At 39.6% G+C, this 16,109-nt stretch overlaps 1 protein-coding gene across 1 annotated transcript in view; it reads left to right on the plus strand.

The window, feature by feature from the left end:
* The window catches only part of GSK3B (glycogen synthase kinase 3 beta), a 149,655-nt gene that overhangs the window by 92,697 nt on the left and 40,849 nt on the right, over nt 1-16,109 (plus strand). Inside the window, exons 5-7 of the mRNA XM_082278654.1 lie at nt 2,705-2,835; nt 4,676-4,782; nt 14,013-14,110. Coding sequence (XP_082134780.1) covers nt 2,705-2,835; nt 4,676-4,782; nt 14,013-14,110 — 336 coding nt within the window. The remainder of the gene's footprint in view (nt 1-2,704; nt 2,836-4,675; nt 4,783-14,012; nt 14,111-16,109) is intronic.

Below are 16,109 nucleotides of genomic sequence, written 5' to 3' on the forward strand. Positions count from 1 at the left end.
TCTGACCTTACAGAAATCTTGGAATGGGTTGGGGAGACTGAGTGTTTTGGTTTTGAAGCAGCTTAGGCAGAGACTAACACCAGCCAGATTAGCAGCTTTCAGTTTCCTGAGATGATGAAGATATGATAGAACAAAGGTCAGGAACAGAAAGAGGATGTCAAGAGGATGTTCCCTAATCTGTTATCTTCCCCTTTTCCTGGCATATGAGTAAGACTTCATGTGCTTTTGTTGAGAGCGTGAAAGGCACATTTTTGTCTCCACTTGGAGCTCCTTGGCTTGTCTTCAAAAGCTACATGGGGTAAGATGCTTGTATGCACATTGTAGTTTCAGAACCTTACTCAAGTTGCCTACATCTTTTAACAGGGGTTAAAATATATAAAATGTCTCATTTTCTGTCAAACATGGGACCCATCTGGGCCTTGTAGTTAATTTCATGTATTGTGACCACAGTCCACACACCAGTGAGTGATGATGTTTTCACATGGCATTAACTTGTTAACATGACATACAGGTAATATTAAATGGAAATTACCAACAAATTTTTTCATGATGCATATTGATTTCTCCAGACTCCTCTTTAAAAGTGTAATGCTTAATGTAAGGGTTGGCTTAAGAAAAAACTTTAATTTGGTTGAAAGAAGATGAAAGTTTCAAAGGTGAAAGCCTCAAATAGTAATTATTTCAATAATGAAGTTTTGTACCATAACTATATGCATAAATTGTAAATGGCATGTCTCTGCAATAGGCATTACTGGTGCCTGATTTTTAAGAAAGCGCAGAATTTTATCATCCAGCAGACTGCAAGGTCACTCTTGTTTGGTCTGTTGGTGGAACAACTTGGCTTCAGGTTATATGCTCCCCAAAATCTGTAGGCTTTTGATATATTGTTTATATATCTTTTGTCAGTATTCTTGCCCTAATTGTTCTCTGTTATGGGAACTTCAGAAAATTGTTCTTCCTTACACTTTCAGAGAAAAATCTGCTTCAACTCTTTCATCTTGGGCTTGGGAATTCCTGTTCCAGGTAGCCTGGAAAGCTGTTCTTAGTTTTCTGCCAAGGCAAGCCATGTATATAATCCTTGTATTTAAAACGATCATGTTACCTTGATGTCATTGAGGATTTTGCAATTTTCCAGGCATTTTGGTTGCACAAAGGTCAGATCATACCTATTTGTTCACTTCTGATTGATAATTAGGCAGGCTGAGAGCTGCTTTTCCCTGGGTAACAAACTGTTAAAAAAAGCTGCACAGAAGCTGTTCTAGTAATGTTCTGGTTAATTTTCATTTGCAATTTCTAACCTGCTGTAAAGAGTCCTTGGAAATTTTGGGTTTGCTGTGTGGAGATGAAAGGCATACTTTCTAAATCCCACATGTGTTGACTTGGCCCCTCAAGTTAGAGCAGTCTTTTGCATTATTTAGCAATGCACTTGCACAATACATACTTAAGGGACTAGAACAGGCAATTCGGAAAAAATGTTTGTTTGCTTTTCTTTGTGCAGAGTTGTGGTTTTCAGAAACAAGTATGAAAACCAGAGGCCTAGAGCCAAAATTCAAGCAATTTTCTTCCCGCTCCTACTTTCCTGCCAAACAAACAACAAAAAACGAGGAGGGAAAGTGTTACAACAGAGATAGTGGTGAAAGAGAGGCAAACATGACCTGATATCAATATCAAGTAATTGCACCTGGTTTTATAGACTGTTAAAGGTGAACTGTGGAGAATGTGTTTATAAAAGAAAAGTGTGGAGGTGCGTCTCTAGTACAGCGTCCTGCCTGTAGCTTGATTTTAAGTGGAAACTTGTGTGGACACAACAAAAATAACAACCTGACAGCCTTTTGTCAACCTTAAAACAGGGCTTTCCATGCCTTTATGACTATATGTGCTATACATCCTTAATTGTATCCAGCAGCTCTTTATTATCCATAACCAAAAGTGTGTAGCTCCATCAGCTGGCCATCCTTCCCTTGCCCTGTAATCTTGTCCTGTGAAGTTCTTGGCTTCGTAATATCTCCCCTTGTTTTTTAGGAGCTTTCTTCCTTGCTAAGGGGTTAGCCAGCCCTGGAAAGTGGGCAGAGAAAATTCTCCCTCAGCATACTTGTTTGTTGTGCCTTGCATAAAATTATTCTGAACAGTTGGTTTTATTTGCCTTCTGTTTTTGTCCAGAGATTTGAAATTAAAATGACTCTGTCCCCTCAGCAAGAGACACTGGGAGATTCACTTCAGTGACAGGCTGAGACACTACCCTTGTTTTTGGGCAACATTTAATACAGCTTCATCAACTAAACAGTTTTCTTTTGGATTTTATGGGGCATTTTTTTTAGTTGCTTGTTTGTTTGGGGGTTTTTTAATATCCTGGAATACTTCACTGCTGTGAAGAGGCTGATTTGTAGAGCAAACTGAAACACCTTAATTTTGTGTATGCTTTTTATGATTAGCAATATTTACAAATGTTGGAAAACTGGCGCAATTATTTCTTTGGAATTATGCTAATTATGCTATCTGAAAGGACACATAAAAAGATTCGAACCACGTGTGTGTGTATGTAGCAACGGGCGTGTGGGAAAGATGTGTAAATACCTTGCCCACCTTCATAGCCCTGCTAGGCATTCAGTATGGTCTTTTTCTCAGTGATTTTGTTTTTCTTCTCATAAGGGTTTGTGCTAAACTAATTGTTTACCCTAATTTGACTGGTATTTCTGTGTTCTAGTTGTACATGTATCAGCTGTTCCGGAGTTTAGCCTATATCCATTCCTTTGGGATCTGCCACCGGGATATAAAACCACAGAACCTCTTGCTGGACCCTGATACAGCTGTTCTAAAACTCTGCGACTTTGGAAGGTAAGTACATCTGTGGCCTGAAACCTGGTGAAAAGATCTTCCTTCAAAGTGAACCTCAGTGCAACTTTGCCAAGAAATCCTCAGTGTCCCTTAGGAGGTCTTTATTTGTAGCTTTAAAAGAGGAATTACTGGTAATCTATTTTCCCCTCAAAGTGAGTTCGAAGTGCTGGCAAGGAAGAGCTGAAAAGGGATATTAAGAGGGAGGGAATTTAAAACTTCAAGCCTGTTAATTTTGCAGGTATTAGAAAAATAAAATAAATATACCATGACATAGGGAAAATACTGCACCGTGGAAAACAGAAGCAATTATTGCAGTGAAATGTGTTTGGGCTAGAGAGGACAGGCTTGGTGGCATTGTAGCTTAAAAAGGCTGATACTACACTAGTCAGTCTACTTGCATGTACAGCAATTCACTTAATGCTGCAAATACCATAGAGGCTCAAAATCAGAAGCAGCACTTCCAGTTGAAGCTCTTGGATAGTGGACATCTATGTTCTAGTTTCCAAAGGCACATTTATTTCCAATATCTACTTAGAATCACCTTTAGAGTCCAGCCCCCATCTTAGAACTGCTACAGAAATTCTGGAAATCCGCAATGAGACAGGACATAGATTTTTGTCTGGGAAAGTTCAGTCTTTAGATTGTGCTGTTACTTTGCAGACTAAAATAGTTGGGGTGTATGTGTGAGAGGTCACAGAAGCTGCTGTTGCTAAATTTGCTTGCCCATAGTGAGTGGGAATGTCATATGGGGGTTATTCAAGCAGTGCATAGTCATGGCTGGTGCCTCAGGATCTCCTCCTCAGCTCTACCTCACCAGTGTTGGAGCAAAATAGGAATCACACTGAAGCTCAAAAACGACAATGCATGAAAAGGGAGTACTTACTATTTTTTATCAGTAGGAATTTGTTAACTGTAGTTTCTTTATATAAAACTGAAAACTGAGACTTTTTAAAAAGGATGGTGGGAGTCCTTCTTCCCTGAAGGCTGAGGAATGTCTGGAGAGCTGAACACTGGATTTGGCTAGCTTGCTACTCTGCAGTGTTTGCTGCTATTTAGGTGAATGTCATATTTCCAAAAGTTTTGTCTTCCAGGTCCTTTTTGTCTAGCACTTGTTAATTAAGAAGGAAGTGTAATATGCCCATAGACGCCTGTTCCCAAAGTAATGTGTTCTTGTGGTCCATTCTTTTGTTGGATTCTTTCAAAGATAGTGGTTGAAGCAATACTGTAGGTTAGATCCTTTGTGGCTGATCGAATACAGTATAAAAGAAACCTTCATCTTAATCGTGGACCATTAATATGTAAATACAATGGCAAAGGCATTTTTTTCTTTGTCTCCTCATACCCCTTCTACTTCATGCTACACTTCCTTAGGTAGCAAAGGGGAGAGCATTGTGATGGAAATTAAAAACCAACCAAACAAAAAAGCAAGCCAACAAACAAAAAACCCAAACAAAAATACCCCGCTCAGTCCTCGGGAGTGTCCAGAGCTTTTGAACCTTAAAGGGTAACTACGTTTGACTGAAGTGTTTTCTGTCCTCTTTTCCACTGTAAACAAGCCTTTGTATCTGGCAGAAGACAACTGTCAGCCAAAAATATTGCCCTGTTTATCACCTAGATTGTAGTCAGAATTTCCTTTGCTATTCCCTGTATAAGGTAGATGCTTGATGGATTGGACTGATTCACAGTTAATCAAGGAGTCAGTTTGCAGCAGCTGAGAACAACATTGTACTTCAGCATTTGGGACTTGGGAGTGCGTGAAGAGCGCCAAAGCTTAATGTTTGGTCTGCACAGCAATACTGTAAAAGTGTTCATTACTGAAATACTGTTGTTTTCTTTCCAGTGCAAAACAGCTGGTTCGTGGAGAACCCAACGTGTCATACATCTGCTCTCGGTACTACAGGGCACCAGAGTTGATCTTTGGAGCCACCGATTATACCTCCAGTATAGGTATGTGAGTGCATTTGTTGAAATCTGTACCAACTGCCTCAGTTTTTATCCTGTACTTAAGTGTAAAGGTTTCCAGAGATCTCAAATATAGTCCCCAGGGGCTGAATTTTGTTGTAAATTATTAGGTACCACTTTTTAAAAGAATACAAATGTTCTGTAGATGGCTGCTGTGCTTTCTATGCCTTTTGAGATTTCAGCATCAATTATACTGGGAAAGGGACTTTTTCAATGTAGAAGGGAGAAATCTGATTACAAGTTTAAAAAAAAAATCCATGTGATGTTGCCATTTAGTTTAAAAGTAGGTATGAAATCTCAAGCCAGAAAAGCATTTTAATTGCTTGAAATAACAGTAAAGAATGTCTGTAGAAAATCATCTACTGCTTCTGATCTGCTGTGGTTTAGCCATAAATAAATCTGTAATTTATTTACTTGGCTTTTAGTGAAGAGTTTATAGGGGGAGGTTAAGTGCGGCCTAATGGTTGACTTTAAATTCTGTTTACAACTTTAATATACTGTGTACAGCAGTCCTTCTAATTCAACTAATTCTGCTAACTTTTGCTGTCCTTTAGCATTAATTTTGAACACAAAGAACTTTTTCTATATACCTGAGGCATAGATGTGTCATGGCAATAGTAGGGAAGCTCTAGATTTTGATGGAGATCAGTGAACAGCCAGGTTTTCTTACAGTAGAGTCTTGAAAATGAACAGCAAAGTGAAAAATCTTGGAAATGAACAGTGTGTTGACTGGTTGTTGGTAACTACTTCGGTTTTTCAGTCAAGATACTACCTGGGCTCCTTCTGAATTCTAGTGCAAAAGAGAGTAGATTTGGCTCTCATCTTAGCACAATATTGGGGAACCTTTTACCTTGGTAATGGACTTGAGTCACTTAGACAAGGTAAAATGTTTTCAAAAGGATTTGGAGATCATGATCAACTCTTGGCAGACTATGCTTATAACCAGTATATTTAAAGTTACTATGTTTGAACTAGTGTGAAACTCAGTGGCTGGCTGGCTTGTTTTAACTGTGCAGTTCTTTAAAAGGAACAAAAAGTCCCACCTAAACACATTCCTGAAGACTTCCCTGCTCTCACAAATTTTTTTCACATTAGTTATTATTCAGTATGTATTGTAGCAACACTTGCATATCTTCCTAGTAGGAAAAAGAGGCAGAACCAAGAGTAGTCTGGGGAAAGCAATGGCACAATAAAGATAAAAGGGCAGAAGTTACTGTTGGCTGCTGCCAAAGTGGCAGCCCCAGCTCTGCTCTTGCCCCTGAGTACCCTGGCTCTCACAGTTTGCTGTTTACTTTGCTGATGCAGCATCAACTGACGAGATTTTGGCAGGTTAACTTCCTGCTATGTGAGTGAGTGCAATCCGCGTTATTGTGCGGTCCAGTAAGCAGCAGAGCCCAGGTAAAAGCAAAGTGTTGTGAGCCCATGAGTAAGAGGAAGGTGGCTGATCCCATTTGACATCTTTTTGCCAGCTGAGAGCTAATAGATTGGTTCAGCTGCATTATCAGAGTGCACTGAGACCTCTTGTTTCAGAGGATAACTGCATAAAACAAGTATTTTATGTGTCAGCAGAAGAGACTGCTTTATAGATAAGCCTGTGAAGTGTCTCTTGCTCCAACTGCAGACCGTTTTTCAAATGGCGCTTTCCATTTTTGTTGTCTTACCTGCTGGTCTCTGAAATGGTTATAACAAAAATTGCATTCTGAAGTGCAATTTTTCATTTGCCTCCAAAAATATCTTGAATTTCAGTCATTGTTCTTGTGCCAAAAAACCCCACCTGTCCCTCCAAGCCGTTTCTTTGAAATTTGCACAGAATTGCTTGAAAATTAAGTTAATACTCCATCCTTCCTTCCTGTCCCATCCACCTTCCACTTCTTTCGCAGCAGACTTTGGATGTGGGAGATAAGAAGGAAAAAATGCTTTTAGAAGCTTTATAGTTTCCCAGTGTTCTGCAATATGCTAGAAATTCTAAGGGTTAGTTTTGTGCTGCTGCTGTTTGTAAGTATTCCTTCTTGCTGGGTAGGCAGCAATGGTGCTTAGTGAGAATTCTTCCTTATTTGACATAGGATTGTTCGTCCAAACTCATCCAGCTTGTTGGAAAAACAATCAACAAGCATAGATAGGTTTATTAAAAGAAGGGAAAGAGCATATAATTATTAGTGCTTTATCCATGGCTCGGTATAAGGAACTGTGAAATGCTTCAGTATTGTGATACTGCCTTTTAAACTTACATGTTGGCATGCTGGGTTTTTTTAGTTCTTGTTTTTCTTGCAAATTGTTAGCATAATAACCTTTTCCCACTATAGTCTTTATCACTCTGTAAGAATCACCTGTGTGTGTGTGGTAACAAAAAGTGATCTTACGTGTAAGGCAGGGATCTTTACTCCTCTAGTTAAATATCCTCTAGTAAAACTATGGTAAAAATAAAATCAGTGAAGACTACAAAGCTGAAAAGTATTCTAAGTAGAAATTGTCCTGCATTATCTGCAAGGCTTCCAGCTTATTTGTGAAGGTTTTTGTTGTTTGCTAATGTTGCTGCAGGGCTTATGATAATAATGCACTGTGATAGGATAATCACTGGAAGTATTTCTGAGCAAGAAGTGCTTTTTTAAGACTAGACAGTGACACTGGTGGCCCAACACTGACAGCACCGCCAGCTGCAGCTGCATTATGACCATATCGGTTGTTAGTCATCTTGTTTAGCATTGTAACCCAGGCTGTTGCATTAGGCTGTCTGGCTTCATCTAGGTCATCTTTAAACACTTGAATTTGTCCTCGTGACATTACTTGCTCTTCAGTGTAGCAGAAAATGAAGTTGGTTCCAGGATGTGTCTTTTCATCCTGGATGTCACAATGAAACTGTAAACTGGCATTTAACTTCTAGGATCTTGATTATTTCATTGAAGTGCATGACTTTAATTCTAACCCAAAAGGTCCCTGTAAAAAATAATTGAGCCAGGTGTGTGGTGTTTGTTACACTTTTCTAAAGTACCACATTAGTGCTGTATTATACCAGAGTAAGAGTAGCATCAAATCACATTTACTGCAGTTAGTGCCTCCAGTGGACCTGAGACTATTTTTAAAATTATTACCTGGGAAGTTACCCATTGAAGTTTTTAAATAGTAACTGTTGCCAAATAGCTACAAATCCATACTCGTAATAGCTCTGTTGTGTTCCTGCATTACAACTTTACAGGGTTTTTCAGTGGTCAGGCACAAATACTCAGGTCGGTTGGGTGCCTTCATAGCTCGTATGGTTTGGGCCCTTGTGCACCTTTGACTATGAATTCTGCAAGTGTGTGTGTTTGTCCCTAAAGCTTGCTGGGAATGGGCATCATTTACTTCCTGCATCTAATTTGTAGGAATTTGTTACTGTTGTTGGTTGGTTGGGGTTATTTGGAGGGGGGAGAGGAAAGTGGGGGGCTGGTTTGTTGGTTTTTTCCCAAACCAAGCCCTTCGGCTATCCCTTGACAGTGTGTTGGCTGAGGCTTCTCCCTTGCCAGTCTGTGTGTTTTATAGCATCCCAGAGTATGTTGATGGCATGGTTCTGGCTGTGCTGATCTTATGGGTGGTGCTGCCACCGCTCAAAAACCCTGGGATGGCTGCCCATGTTCCCCAACATTGTCCTGGAACAGGCACTGGAGTAGGGGTGGGTGCAGATGTTTCTGTTGCCACGTGCTCCTTTTGTCTGAAAAGAAGCTGTGCAGCTGAGCTTTGCCTCAGTCTCATGCATTTTTTCCCTAGGTGAGATGGTGGGGCAGGGGAGGGCTCACCAAATCCTGGGGGTGCTTCTGCACAACCAGGGGCTGCTGGTCTCAGTGCATTTGCTCCACTGCTGCCCTGGCAGGAGCTGGGAGCATTCCAGAGGGAACATTTATAGCCACTGGCAGGGAAAGATTGATCTGCTTGACTGCTGCTGGCTTCTCTTGGGGTATCCAAAAATAAGTATCATGAAGTTGTTCATTCACTTTCCTAGCAAGCGCAAGTATTTCACCTCAGCAGTCTGGAGCAGAAGCTCTTCTGCAGGCATGTGCAGTTGGCCTGTCTCAGCGTTTCTTGGGGAAGAACCACCACAAGGTATATCCCAGAGCTGTTGCCAGTGAGAAGTATTTGTTTCTTTCTCAAATGGCAACTTCCTATGCTGAAAATAAGGTGTGTTAATTCACTAAACTACTCTACCACCTGTCATTGTAGTGTCATCTCTTTATTGCAAAAGATTAGAGATACCTGTGTTTAGCTTCTGTTCCAAATACTGGAACAAACATGTCTTTTCAAGCACTTCCATGTTTCAGCCTTACTCTTTCTCCTCAATCCATGGATCTGTGGTGGCTTGATGTGCGCAACTTCCACCAACAATAGCACGTGTGCCTGTAATCCTGAATTTTGCTCTTGTTCAGACATCCCAAAAAATTGTTTCAAACAAGCAGCAGTGAAAAGCACTTTGGGGTCTGGCATTTAGTAGCTAGAAGCTGTTGATTTTATGACTTCCCAGGATTGCTTTTCTGACTCTTGGTTTGTTTCCACAGTTTCTAGAGCAGCACCTTTGAGTCACCTCCAAGGTGGAGGAAGTCCATCAAGATGAAGGGATAGTGAGGCAGAGATGAATAGATTAGGGTAATAAAAAAAAGTAGGAAGATAAATACGCCCCATAAAGTGTCAGATAAATGAAAGTTCTTAATTTGTACTTAAGTGGATGAGAGAAACCTTTTTCCCCCCCCTTCCTCCTTCATGTCCTCCAAATGATGAGTTAGAGGAGCTAGAGTGTAATACAATGAATGGTGCTTGTGCTGTGAAGAAGAGGGCCAGCTTTTCAGCTTGGAAAGGCAAAGTTTGAGATCAGAAAAAGTGAAATTTGTGGACAGGGCATTAATTTCCAATTGAAAATGGCCATTGCATGCTTATAGAATTAAAGCTAAGGAGTGTATTTTGCAGGTGGTCCTCCCAGATTCCACTTTCTGATTTAAAGAGAAATACTTGTTTTCTTACGTTCTGTATTGCTAAGAATGCATTCAAAAGTGAGGGCATTACAGAGATTATATTATTAGACAATGTCCATCTAACAGCTCTGAAGATCAATAAAGCAGTAGAAACTTAATTTAAGAAAAGTTTTGTAGTGCAAGAAGCTATATGAATTTTTGTGTGTTTAAATTAATGGAGGTAGGTTAGGTGATGATGGTATTTGTCTAAGTGTTCTTTGGTCTAGGAAAGGTACGGCATTAGCTACCATTATAATGTGTGAAAACTAACCGAAATAAGCTTCTTTGAAGGTTGCTGTTGCCTGGCAGTTGTATTTACTGTCTGTATTGTTTAGACTACATTGCACTGAAGTTATGAAAAAAGTACCCTTGCCTGCTTTCTTAAAATTAATAGCTTTCAGTATTTTCTCCTAAAATTGCATGTTGTCCCAACTAGTTTGGCGTGAGGACCATTTGTTGCCTTATTTTCTTTTAAGATTCTCTCTTACCTTGTTTATTAGCTAATTTAAAGCATGTGAATGAGAGTCCTTGTTTGCTTTAATTAAATTGCTCATACTTAAAAGAAATAATTCAGAAAATGCTTCTTCTCCCTTGAGAGCAGGTAGTTACACCACATGTTAATCTGTAGCAGTTAGCTCTGACTCTTCTAAGACAGAAAAGTGTCTGGGATGGAACTATCACTTCCTTTAAATAACGTGTCTTTAAATACAGAAATTAGTACTTGTTTATGTCAGGCTTGAGGAGAAATGTTACCATTCTAATGTGGTAGATAAATTTTAAAACTCAAGATATAAAGGATGTGAGGAAAAAAAGGGCAAACTATCCTGGAACCAAATTTTAGTCCTGTTAAAGTCAGTGGCATAAATTCCATCAAGTTTCAGCAGAGATGAAATTTTTTAGTTTGTTCTTTATTGTACATTGCTTATCAAGAGTTGTATAAACACCTGTGTAGATTATGTTTTGTTTCTGTCCCTGCTTGAAGCTGCTTGAGTTAGCCTGCACTCTCTGGCTTTTGTTGAGGATGCTTCAAGAATTTGTCCACTTCCTTGCCCAGGGAACATTGCCGAAGTCCTAATTTGGAAGCTGGTGAAATTACATGCCTGGGAAAAAGTTGGGGATTTTGGAATGCCTGTGTTTTACTTCCCTGTGTGTTTAAAGTGTTAGCAAGTGAAATCAAGAAAAAGTAAATAAGACTTTTAACAAGACATTAAATTACCTGATTTGGAAGAATTCAGTGCATAAGGAACTACTGCATAGGTTTCTGATGGATTTGTTGTATGTTTGAGGGATTAAACACAGCATGAATGCAGCAAGTATTCCAAGACATTGCCACCTATTTCCTCATCACCTACATCCTTTTTTTCCTCTGTTCCCATGCGATGCCCGCAGCTTTCTCATGTACCCTCTGCTGTTTGTGCTTGGCCTTCTTGAGCAAGGACTTCTACATTGTTTGACTTGTTTGCAGTTGCAGTTTGGCAGGGCTGGGGCAAGCCCGGTGCTTCCCCCAGGGACTGAGCCCTCCTCTCCTCGGCAGCAACACTGATGCTCCCCGCTGTTTTTATAAAATTTTTGTAATGGATTTGAGACTTCTGCCCTACTTACTTGTCTGAAACAGGCTGGTGGAGTGCAAAAGCATTCAGGGAAACTAGGAAAAGAAAAAACAACACAAAGCCAACTTCATGGAGCAGCCAGACCAGAAGGTTATTTAAAACAGTTTTAAAAAGCCACGGTCTAATCTCAAAAACTTAATGATAGCATAGTTTCTAAATCTTAAAAGGAAGTGAATTGTGATTGATGACTTACTCTCCTGTCAGTTTTGTATTTGTATATATTCTGTCAAATATTTTTCCTTGCCATATATAACTTGTTCACTGCAAAATAAGGATTGGAGTTGTAAATAACGATTATGGATTTGGTTTAACTACTTGTTTTGTAAAGGACAGTGTAAAGGACTCGTTTATTTAAAACCTTTTAAGGTATCTTTAAATAGACTTGTAAATTAGAGTGCTCTGACTGTTTAGTACTTTTAATCTATTCCTTCAATACTTCTGAAGAAATCTTTGCTTTCTGCTGAACTGTTGTGTAATTCCTCTAAACCCAATATGCATGGGAGGCACAAAAAATGATGCTTTGCGTCATGGTTTTGCTGTATGTGTTGTTCCAACAGCAAGAGCTATCAGAGAGAGACATTGATTAGCAGTTAGATGCAATTAAACACTCTTTACATGATTCCTTCTTCATTTGTTGTCCAAAAGTGATTTTAGCACCTTGGTGGCCATATCCGCTTTTATAAAATTTGTCTACAAGATTAAAAAGTGTCATCGTGTATATTTTCTTGTTGAAATTCAAGACTCAAACTTCACATTATTTCTGGTTGCTGTTTACATTGTAAGGAGTTACTTTTTAGGATAAACCCTGATGCAATGTTTGTACCAAGACATTAGGTAAAAGTGCCTCCATTTGACTTGGAAGCAAATGATTTCAAAAGCTGCAGTAATGACATTGCTGTTTGTCTACTGTGTGTTCCAACTGAACCATCTTCTTGAGGAGGGGAAGTATTTTTGCACAGCCCTCTCACTCTTCTTCCTTTAGAAATGGGGAAGGAAAAACTGTGTTCTAACTTGCAGATTAATTTGTTATAAATCTTGAATTCCTGAAAGCTTCTTTTATTTTTGCACCAGTGTGTAGTGATTGCGACAATGTGATAATAGATGTCTTAGAGAACTGTCAGAGATGTTTTCCTTACTCAGACCTTTAGCCATAACTGGCAGTGTTGTGTGTATCCTGCTTCACAGAACCATGGAGTCATAGAATGGCTTGGGTTGGAACAGGCCACCTCATTCCAACCCCCTGCCATGGGCAGGGACACCTTCCACTAGACCGGGTTGCTCAGAGCTCCATCCAGGCCGGCCTTGAACACTTCCAGGGATGGGACATAGTTTAAATACATGAGGGAATAAGGGTTTCTGTTGTAGCATAGATCATCTCAGGAGGAACAGGTCTCAGAAGGTAAATTCTCATGGGGGAAGGCTGGTTCATAGAAGTAGATGAGACTTTAAAGAAATATAGATGGAATGGGACTGGTTTTCCCTTTTGGGGCATTACTTTGTATTTTAGGCTTTACAGATCTTCTGTTGCTGATTGCTTGTTTGAGACTGGATTTTAGTGTTAAGGTTTCAGGTATGCATTGAACAATTGATGGCTTTCTAGAAAACCTTTTAGTGAATCTATTTGTGGGGAGAAGCAGTTCTCTGCATCCAAGTACAATGCTTCTACTGTGTTGAGCAGCTTAAAATCCCATTTATTTGGTGTGCAATTACATTAGATTCTCACAAATACTTGATAAACAGTGTTTACTGCATTGGCTATGTTACATTTTTCATTCTGGTTAATTATTCCAAAAATAAAATGCTATATTCTGTAGTGCACTTAGATACCTTCCTAAGTTGATGCTGTAGTATTCAGTTGCCTAATTATTTAAGAAGATATACCTGCAATAGATGTGAAAAATGTCTTCATGTAGGAGGAATAGCTCCTAAGGACTACTTGTGGCTTTTGTTATACATACAAAAATTAGTTGATGGCTTCTTCTACAGATGCTGTTGACATGTGATCTGTGACTTGCAGTTCTATTGTTCATCCAAGCTGGCAAATGGAACTGGGATAAAGATTAGATCCTGAAGTGGCTAGTTAGAGAGGCTGCTTCCCAGATCCCTTAATCATCATGTACTTCAGGATACCCGTGATATTTGCAGTACTGGTTCATCTGTCAGTGTATATATGCTTTCAATATATGTATGAAAAACGGAGTGTGTTCAACACTCGGAATCAGTAAAAACATCAGCCATTGTGTTGGATGATACCTATGCCTAGTTCATGATCAGTGTGATTTAAACCAACACAGGGTTTGGGGAAATTCTCAACTTAAAAATGGCAAGCATTCTATGGTCTTTTCCCTGTACGTGTAAGTTTTAATGTCAATATATTATGGGATTTAATATTATTTTCCAGTCCTCATTGTCTCACAATTTGACTTTTAAGACTGTCTTCATGCCATTGTTTTATACCAGGTACCTGGTAACATTAGGATAGGAATGTTTTTTATTTTTAGCTGTGTTACATACACAATCAAACATGGCAAAGGATAAAGTAAGCAGTTTTAAATGGCTGGGTTTTATATGAATGGCTTAATATGTGTATTTTACTGATACCTTTCCCTGTCCTCCACTTCTCCCTTTTTAGATGTGTGGTCAGCAGGCTGTGTATTGGCTGAACTGTTACTAGGACAACCGATCTTTCCAGGTGACAGTGGTGTGGATCAGTTGGTGGAAATAATCAAGGTATGGAATGTTAAGTGTTGTTTTGACTGCATTATTCCTTGGGAATCAATATGAAGACATGCACTGTTACAAACTGGTGAACATACATGTATTCTGTCACCACTGTACAGGGTTTTGCATTTAAACAGTGTTTGAAAACACTTCTCATGCTGTTTTGATAACCTGATGGTCTGTACTTTCTCTTCTTCCAGTCATGCGTAATGATATATCATCTTTTATTTATACTGGGGCTTTTTCCATCATAAAGGATTGCACTTACAGTGTGCTTGGAAAAAATGCTTGCATCTGAGCCAATATTTATTAATGTATGATTTTCATTCTTTAAGAATCAGTCTCCTTTTCCTTTGTTGCATGCTGTTAGTACTTGGTTTTGAAAACATTATTGTTAAATTCCTTGTGCCAGATTCTTCACATATGTGGTTGCCTTCTCTTCTTCCTTCCTCCCAGCTCTTTTAAAATGAAAGGTGAGAAAGGGCACTTGTTTTTGCAGATAGAGAATCAGGACACCTAGGGCAAAGGTACCTTCCACCTGAAGGGTTTTGTTTTTCAAGGTAAAAGAACTAGTGTTTCAGTATCTATAACACTCATATATCACTTATGTCCAAGCACATCTTGATTGATTTCATTTGGTAAGCTGTGAATATTCTGCGGCTGTCAAATTAGAGGCATGGAAGAATAGTTTGTAGATTGGTGTCTGACTTCCCAGCACCGTTGTCTACCCTACCCATTTCATCTTCTGCAGTGAAGGAAACAAGATTTCCGGAGAGAGCAGTATAATTTTCTTCTTAATCTATACTATGCACATAACAAAGTGGCATTGTTATAGAGGATAAGATGTGTGCACATGCTGTTCAGTTTTATTGATTTCATCACCACAAGGAAACTGTAATAAGAGAATTTCCTCCTTGATTTTGCCACTTAACTACTACCTTGATGCATAAATATTTGTGTGGCATGCATGTGAAAAGCCCCTCAAAACCCAAATCTGTGGGTGAAAAAGTAGAACTTCATACTTGTCTGTGTCATTGACTAGAAGAGCTGCTGATGCCTTTGTCCCTGTCCTAAGAGAGTGTATGACATGGACCAACACTGACTGGTCGTTCTCCTGCCTGAAGGACATGGGCTGGTGAAGCTCAGGGGTGTGCTGTGACCTGTCTAGGCTGTCACCCCGCCTCTTCCATGTTTTGACCACGCAAACCTGGCTTCTGTTACAGTGAGTTTCTGTCTGTCCTGCTGGACATCCTCCAGTCAGCAACTTTCCCCTGGAGAATCCATGTCTTGCACATACTTCTCCTATGACTTTCATGATGTCTCTTACTGCCTTTCTGCCCAGTGCATTTCAAACTCAGTTTATCCAAGTTGGGTCGGTTTACTTAGAAAAACATTAATGAAAAACTCGACTTGCTATCAGATGTGGGGCTGATGATGGTAAAAGTGACAATATTTTTTCCTTTTGAGAAAATGTCTTGGAGCAGTTTGCTGCTTTTTGCTACACTGCTTTTGTGCCATGTGAAGGGGTCCATGTCAGAGGACCAGACCCCCTCAGGATTTCGTGTGATAACGTGTGGTGTTTGCCTTTGGACATTTCTGAAAAGTCCTGGTTTGTTTCTTGGTTAGTGTCTGAAATCGTGAAAAACTATTATCTAATCAAAGAATCAGCTAGGTTGAAAAAGACCTCCGAAATCAAGTCCAACCTGTGACCCAGCACCGCCATGTCAACTAGACCATGGCACTAAATGACACATCCAGTCTTTCCTTAAACCCCTCCAGGGCCAGTGACTTCACTACCTCCCTGGGCTGTCCATTCCAATATCTAATCACCCTTTCTGTGAGGAAATGCCTTCTAATGTCCAGCCTAAACTTTCCCTGGCACAGCTTAAGACTATCTCCTCTGGTCCTTCCGCTTGTTGCCAGGGAGAAGAGCCCAACCTCCACCTGAATTTTTGTAAATAGAACTTTATATCATGGTGACTGTCCATGGCTTGATCAGAAATCTTAG

This window comes from Coloeus monedula (genome assembly GCF_965178545.1).
Source record: "Coloeus monedula genome assembly, chromosome: 3".
NCBI classification, from domain to species: domain Eukaryota; kingdom Metazoa; phylum Chordata; class Aves; order Passeriformes; family Corvidae; genus Coloeus; species Coloeus monedula.